The sequence below is a fragment of the Monopterus albus genome, unplaced genomic scaffold (assembly GCF_001952655.1).
Source record: "Monopterus albus unplaced genomic scaffold, M_albus_1.0 scaffold55.1, whole genome shotgun sequence".
Lineage (NCBI taxonomy): Eukaryota > Metazoa > Chordata > Actinopteri > Synbranchiformes > Synbranchidae > Monopterus > Monopterus albus.
The window spans coordinates 1750407-1758982 of NW_018127935.1; the positions used below are offsets into that span (position 1 = coordinate 1750407).

General features: G+C 39.5%; 1 protein-coding gene across 6 annotated transcripts in view; it reads right to left on the reverse strand.

The window, feature by feature from the left end:
* esyt2b (extended synaptotagmin-like protein 2b) overlaps positions 1-8576 on the reverse strand; it is a 26632-nt gene that overhangs the window by 10172 nt on the left and 7884 nt on the right. For all 6 annotated transcript variants that reach the window (XM_020602296.1, XM_020602297.1, XM_020602292.1 and 3 more), the window contains 7 exons: positions 6327-6382; positions 3133-3253; positions 2171-2347; positions 1929-2011; positions 1450-1498; positions 724-813; positions 263-358 (listed from right to left, as the gene is read on the reverse strand). In XM_020602296.1, coding sequence (XP_020457952.1) covers positions 263-358; positions 724-813; positions 1450-1498; positions 1929-2011; positions 2171-2347; positions 3133-3253; positions 6327-6382 — 672 coding nt within the window. The remainder of the gene's footprint in view (positions 1-262; positions 359-723; positions 814-1449; positions 1499-1928; positions 2012-2170; positions 2348-3132; positions 3254-6326; positions 6383-8576) is intronic.

Genomic DNA, 8576 nt, shown 5'->3' on the forward strand with positions numbered 1-8576 from the left:
AATGAAGTTACTAAACTGTCACAAAGCATGTAAAAGAAAAGTAGAGCACTGTGCACTTTGATTATTAATACTTGCTTAAACAACAGGACTACACTGATATTTCTTACTAAACTGGTTCAGAGAGTTGCTAAATATGGTGTGTAGCTTTTAGGTAAAGAACAAAAAGCCTGTGCAAGCCTAATGTTACATTTTAGCACAAGGCATAGCATAATAACAACAGTCCTTCCAGCATCCAAACAAAGTGAACATTGCAGCATCTTACTGGCAGGTTCTTTGCTGAGTCCAGATAAACCACCAGTACTGCTGATGACAGCCCATCATTGGCAAGGCTTCTATCTGCACGCACGCTTTGCAGCACCTTATTGCACAGGAGAGACAGAAAAGACTGTCACAATTCATATAGTGAAACAGTAAACTGAGGGGACTGGTCCCAAATTATGAAATTGAACAAAATCCAAAAAGGGCAGGGGGAACAGGGGTAAAGTCCAAGACAAAAATCCAGGGGCAGAAATTGGGATCGGTATCCAAAAGTCTCAAACACAGGTAAGCAATACAAACATGAACTCCGATCCAAGCTCTACACTGAAGCTAGATGGGAGGGGCTTGGTGGCCATATGACAAACTGACATATCCAAACTCCATTCTCAGAAGGAAATAAATACACAGTGACAGATAAACCTTCACTCTGTTTAGGCAAGAAAGTTTGTTTTGCAAGTACTGTACCTGGTCCAACTTCTCAGGAGTGGAGAGCAGAGAAAGCCATTCCAGTTTTAAGTGGAGTTTCCCAGTAGGAGCTTCTTCCAGGTCAAACCACTGCAATAATGTCACAAAGGTCAATGAGGAGCCAAACCCTTCATTTCTGACTTGAAAATGGTTTCAACAACCTTAAGGAGCTGTGCTGAAAGAGCACATAGGATTTTTTTTTTTTATTAAGAATGTGACATTTTAGGTAATATGCCTATTTGCTGTCTTATAGAGATGTCAAGGTTGATACCGCTCTCATATCTGCAGTGTAAATATGAAGCTAAATCCAACAGCTTACCTTAGCACTAAGAAATAGGGGGAACCAGCTAGCTCTGTCCAAATGTAACAAAATCTGCCCAAGATCATTCACTTAAGCTCGCAACTTATTAACTTGAGGTGAAAAACCATCACGTGTTTTTAGAGAGGTTATATACAGGACAATTTATTGATGGTGACAGTAACTTACTTGACATTTGGAACATTACATGTTAATTAGTGACACGTTTCCTGTTTTTATGCTAAGCTAACATAACCAACTGTATGGCATACTGTATGAGATGGTATCAACATTCTTCAAACTCTTGACAAGAAAACAAGCAAGCAAATGTTTCTATATGTGGAACTATTCCTTTAAAGCATGTAACATATACCTGAACAAATTATAAAGTAATGAACACTATAATTTGGCCACAGAACATGTCTTACTTCATCAACCTTCTGTTCTTTGTGCAGCTCAGTCATATCGATCATCAGGCTGTGAATAATGACAAATAATTACTCAAATTAGGATGGCAGGCAGTAAGTAGAGGAGCCACACCAATCGTTCTAAACAGAGGAGGTCCAGTTATCGATTGGCTGCTTTGTGTCATCAGTGCTGGGTGTAGTTTTACAACCTTGGAGCAAAAACAATCGACTTTGCCCTTGCGCCCAGAGCTGTGGGGCAACATTTCACTTTAATGATGTCCACTAGCACAGATACTGTAAACACACTTTCCCCCCTCAGGTTTCAATAGGTTATAATATGAAACATGAGTGCAAAGCCTTAGTTTGTCTATGTACAGCTGCCTGGTAACAACAAAGCCTTTTCTCAGCTATTAGTTGCATCACTGAGATGTAAAAGACCTTGTTTCTTATAAAAAATATGTGACAGGATCAGAGCACAGCAGGAAATGAGAGCGACTCACCTTCCCAGGAAGTCGTCTTTGTCTGGATCCTCATCAAACAGCTCAATCTCAAGATGCTGACCTGAGTGCTCGTACACCAGTGCCTGATGAACACAACATATTGATTCTTATTCAAACACACACACGTCAATAGACAGATTACTTATATTAATGCAAACTGGAAGAATAAACACCAAGTATAGTAGCATTTGAACTGCAATGATGTTCACCCCCTACTCTGACAGATATCCCACACTCGTCACCTCGTAAACTTCATTCCATTTGGGATTCAGACACTCTTTGACTGTCTTGCTCTGGAAAAGCTGGTTGCCGATCTGCAGGACACCATATGGGTCAGACTTGCCCTTTATCAGCCCTCCCAGAAATTTATCCTTCCCTTCCAGATCCTGAGCCTCCAAGAAGTGGATCCTCAGGACTCCCTGTGGAGACATGCACAGCAAAGCAATATGGATAACTGCTCTGAAATGCCTCAAACACTTCGAGGCCACAATGTTAGGCTGTGCTTAGGTTTACCTAAATCACAACCAGTATCAACAGCAAAACACTCCCATAGCATTAAAACTCCTCCACTATGCTTCACTGTGGGACTTACAGATGCAAATACCATCCACTGACCTTCTCTGCACCAAAGGAACCAAAAATCTTAAATATCTCAAACCCATCAGACCTACAGATTTCCACTGGCCCACAGACCTTGTGTTTTTTGACCCAAGCAATTTTCATCTTCTTACTGGTTTCCCACAGCCGTGGCTTTTTTGCAGGGGTATGACCATTAAGTCTTCTCTGAACAGTTTAATGTTAAGATGTGCACGTATCCTATTAACTGGGCTTTCTTTACTCAAAGAAATGTCAGAAACAGTGACATTTGTTTGTTTGTAGGAAAGTCCTTGCACTTGAAAAGAGAAACTTTGCCGTTGTTGCTTGATGAGTGACATAAATGAATACCAGAGTTGATTTCTCTAAAATGGTTCCACACTGAAGTCAGATAAAAGAAGGCAAAGGCATGAAGTAATTGGAGCATAAAATATCTATCATCAAATTAAACAGTGTATCCTCAACAATGATGCTCCATGCAAGGATATATGCTGATGTGTCTGTCTTGTTGCTATGGATACAGCCAACATACTGTACGAACACTGTCAGCTCCAAGAGGCATTTTAAAGCTCTCATTCAATTGGATTTAATTTGGAAACTCCATTAGTACCTTTGGAATTGGGAAGCGTAGCTTGGCCACTTCCACATCCTTGACCAGTGGGATGGTGATGCGGTGCGGTAAAACCAGGTAACTGTAGATAATGTCTTGAATCAGACTGTCAGAGAAGCCACTGTGATGACAGGACGGAGGGTTGAGAGAAGGAAGATAAACAGAATGATGCAATGAATTATTTAAAACACAGTAAGGGTGTCCTTGGGTTATAAATGTTCTCTAATCTTAGATTAGTACAGTACAGTTCTGCTTCACATGTAAGATGATAGTAGGAAAATTGGAGTCAGTTCAAGCATGTTGTTGTTGCTCAATGACAAACATCTGAATGTCTGACTCACAAATAATTCAACAAAGCATGACAACAACAATGACAGTGAGGGCAGAGAGTGGCATTACTGCCAGGCTTTCCTTTAATCACTTAGCTGCCATTGCACAGCAAGAAAATCACAATCACTTCTTGAAAAAATGAAATTACAAAAAAAACAAACATCTGGTTTCCTCAAAGAAAAGGTATTGTGGTTACAGAACACCACCCATATATCATGATATGGATATTCTAACCAAAGTGTTCATAAAACTGCCTGAGCTACCAAGTGAAAGTGATCACAGTATTCTGAACCTCATGACTAAATCTAGAAAATGGTCGGCAAGAAACACTTAAGTGCTTCCCAGGTGGGAGACAACAACACAATCAGTTGACAAGAAGCCTGATAAATCAGACACTTCCTAACACACAGGAAATGATGTGCCTATCCCATGTGCTTTCTACTTGTCCAGAAGTACAGAGCTTCTAGTAGCTATTTAACAGCTTGTATGTAATTGGTGTTATAACTTTAGTGAACCTTTATTTGAGGTTCCTTGCTGAATAAAGCCCAGGATGCTTTCAGGCAGTTCCATTAAAAGGTATTATGTTCCAGAGGGGTTGGCTAAAGCGAGAACAGCCACTTATCAGACTGATTAGACCAACTGCAGATTATAAAGCTACAAATCAACAGTTACTAAATTTCTCTTTACTGTCAGACCCTACAGCAGATAGGTCACAGCTCACTGAACCTCATTGTACACCAGCAAATGCAGGCAAAAGGCCAGTGTGATCCATCAGGGTGAAAGCACCTTACTCACAAAGTCCACCAGCACACAGTGGGCTTAATTATATAAACTGTTTTTAAACCAGGCATGCATATTAATTAAGAAAAGGATGGGGATACTAATTGTTTTTAAATGCCAGTCCATCCAGATGTCAGCAACTAGTAGCTCAGAGTTGTGAGTAGCCAGCTGTTCAGAATTTGTGGGAATTTCATGTAGGTGTTAGTCCAGATAACACAGTCAACGTTGCAAATCACTTCCAGTACTAAGGAATTTATAATGCATTTTTATAAATGCCTGCAAATTATTACACCTTTCAGAACTGTCCAAAAAATCCCTTAAAAAGAGAAACCTTCTATTCTGAAACACCACAGATGCAACCTGTTCTGACAAAAGCTACAATGAAATAAGCTCAATGTATTTGGCTCAGGATAAACATTGACTTGATCAATGCTCAGCTTATCCTCCAATGAAACGGCAGGCTAAACCTCTGTGAGCCAATCAGAGACATTATGATGATCTAGTGGGGGGACTGATCACAGATGAAGGTTTCTCCAGCCGAGAGCTGGGGGTGTAAAGGGATTTCTGATGCATCAGTACATATTGCTGGATTCCTATTGCTAGAGTAAATACTGCACCACCCCCAAGTATTCAGTCATTGTAGGACATTACTGAATGCACACACATAGATTCATACCATATAATCTACTGTATGTATATGGTAGAGTGTGTTTTTACTTGCTGCTGAGCCATAACAACCAGCTATTTGTGGTCAGAGGATGTATCCTAATGACTCTAAAGAGCTGATAATTCTTCCTCTGGCACCTCCATCGGGTTGACATTTTTGTTTAACAAAATGTCAATACAAATATTCGATCAATTTCCATGACACACACACATTCACTTTAGGACAAAATTAGGATCAAATTTTTAATTTGTCCAGTGTTTTGGTTTGTATGCTAACCTTTAACTGAACTCACCACAGTGTGAGTACAGCCGCACAGAGATGCTAACGTGGCTGTAGGGTCCCGATTCTCTTAACAATGACATATTACAACATACAAACAAGTAAGGCATATTTTTTTGCATAATAATAATAATAATAATAACAGGGTTTAACTGGGCGTGTCTACTGTACAAGTAGACAGCTGATGCCATTTGTTTGCTGCTGCATTCAAGGAACTTTGTTGCCGCAACTACAATTTCACCATCTGGGCCTCAGCTACTCCCACATGCACACTGCACAAGTTACATGAATCCATTTCACCCCCACAGAGGGTTAAGGGAGATCGGCCACTGAGCCCCGCCTGTGTCAGCATGTCTGTCCACATCAGCAGGGCATAAGGCGAGAAGTTGTCAGACTATATGCAGCGTTCATACATGTGTCACATGATTTGCGGTGTAAATAATGTATGAACCACTCAGCAGCAAGTGACTCGATAGTAAGTCTTAATCAACTCTTATTTACTCTCTGCTGAGCCCACACAACCACCCAAGGGGAAAATTTGCTTACAAGCGAGACAAACTGAGCAAGGATAAAGAAACGGTACATTTCCTGATCTGACCCATTTTAGCCCTGTTACATCATTCAGCTGGACCTTATTCATAGTTAATATGTGCATTAAAACATAAATCACAAGATCCTGTCTTTTCTCTTTCAAGCACTTTGCAAGAAAGATCAGGTTCATCTCAGTTTGGTAATCAACAGTAACAAGGACAAAGACACCTGAAGCATTCAGCAGGTTACGGGAAAGACTCCAAAAACCTTTTTAGTGAAAATACCTTCAGTACATTTGGTGGGATTTATCTTCTCTAGTAAAGGCTGACACCAGTGAAAATAGACTCATAAACACATATGAAAGTATCCCCGATACATTTTCAGATGAAATGCATAAGAATTGACTTTACTTAGAAACTTCAAAGTGGTTCATAAGTAAACCTTTGAATCCGTCCCACCTGAAATCCAAAGACAGCACAGATGAATGGCGTGAAGGAATAATAGAAACCAAACATCACAAATTTCCTCATCTTTAATTACATTTTTTTCTCAAAGAGACAAAGATAGTTCCTTAATAAACAAGAAAAGCCAGTTTGAATTTACTTACTTGAGCCCAGGAATGTGCAGTACATTGGTGAGGCCGGTCCAGTTTATGTCCATAAGCTAAAAGAAGAAAAACGAGGGCATAGCAGTAAGAGAGGAAAGTGTAAATTACACTGAATTGATTTAAACACTTAACTTCATTGTTTCCTGCCTTATGTGCTACATCTACCATTTGGCTTCTTGTTTTCAGGCCAAGAATCCCTGTTTATTAGTAAAGGCAGAGACAAAGACTCCTACACAAGTTTCAGCAAAATAGTGTAAATCAAAAGTTTTACTACTCTTTTCTACTAAAAGCAATACATCATCTACTGTATTGTTCCACTTAAGAAAAATATGTAACTTATTCAAGCTGGTGGTTATGTCCCTGCACACTGGTTTGGCTATGGACTTTAAATAAAAAATAAAACAACAACTATTTCTGGTCTGAAGCTTTAATGGCTTTATTTTATTACATATGTTCCCCTCGAGTAAACTATATTTGTACAGTTTACAAGCTGCAAAAAGGAGACAGAAAATACAGCACTGTAAATGGAAATTAATGCAAGAACACATGCTTAATGAAATATTTATAAAAGCAGCAGAAGCTGTCTGGGCTCGCATCAGTTTGTAATTAGGTTAGGGAGGACAGAATTTCCAATTTTATTGATTTTCTGGGTAAAACTGGAAGCAGACGTGTCAAATCTGTTAAAGGGAAGACAGTTAATACAGAGTCAATTAAAGAGAGGCAGCAAGAGAGCTGCCTCTCAGTGAGCGATGACCTGTTTTTGCCTCCAAACTGAAGGAGTGGTGTTTTCCTAATGAGCCTTTTCTGCACAAGCTGCTTACACTGCAGCAGATGCACTGAGTGCTGCAGGGGAGAGGGGAGCACTGCAGGGCTGTCAGTGATGTCGGGGATGGCTGCAGGTTGTGGGAACACACCCCCGGCTGCACGGCAATTCTCTGAACCAACCAAAAGATGGACTATATTTGGATACAAGGCTGTACTGAATAAACAGCACTCTCTTCCTACTATAAACCTAGCAGCCTGCATTCAAGTCTGAACTAATCAGTTAAATAAATACTGAGAATTACTTTTAAAGTGGACAAAACCTGAAAAAATACCCAACATTTACAGGCTTCAGCTTCTTATATGTGATGATTCCCTATTTCTCTGTGCTCAATATTATTATTAATTTGATACCTTTATGTCTTTGAACTGTCCATGAGACAAAATAAGTAAATGTAAAGGAATGAGATTAGGCTAATTCTCTTTCCTGTCAACTGTTAGATGAGAAGATCAATACCACCCTTGGGTTATTTGGAATCCATGGTACACAATGTTGTGATGTTTTACCCAAAGGTTATTTATTTTGCTATTTATTTTCTCTCTTCTGCAATGTTCCTAATTTAAAAGGAGCAAGAGCACTGAGAGGCATAAGGGTGAGTGTGTGTATGTGTGTACACATGGGACTGTACAACAGCTTGTTAACTGGAGCTGCTGCCTTCTCAATTCATCCCCTACAGTACAATCCCCACCTTGAGCTTTAGCAAATTGTCTGGGTTAGAAAAATCAGCCAAAGTAGGGCTGGCATTATCTGTAGCTATTTAAAGCTCTGCTATAGTTCCACTGGGTGCTCCTTTTTGGAATAAATTGGTCAAACATTTTTCAGCTGTGCAGCAGTGAGCTCTGCCCGGGGAGACTGATGACGTGCACTGGAAAATATTAGACATGCAAGAAACTGGCAATGTGAAATGCAAATCATGCAAAGTGATCAATATTGTTTACATTATATGAGCATCGACAATGTCGAAAGCAATGCCAGGAAAGAAAGGCAGTCTGAAATTAAATTGGGACTTACAGTAGGGCTATAAAATAAAATAAAAATTACACTGTGATTCAGCTACTGTATAAAATTATTGTTCACAGTCAGATTTATATCTACAATTTTTACCAGAAAGAGGCAAACAGATATGTAAAGCAGAAAACCAAGGAGGAATCTGTTTTATTAGGTGCAATATCATAAATCTATCACAGAGACAATAACATACACTATAAACCAAACTGAGACACAAACGATAGAAGGATGTTTATGTAAGTTTTGTTGGCAAAATAGTGAGTATAAAGAGCAGAACAAAGGAAGTACAGAACTTTTCAAATGTCATGCCAAATCACAGCATAAGACTGGATGTGTTGCACTGTCGCACAGTCACAGGTGCTGGAAGATGCTGGTGCTGGTTTTGTATTTCAGTATACAAATGACAGTTTAATTACCTC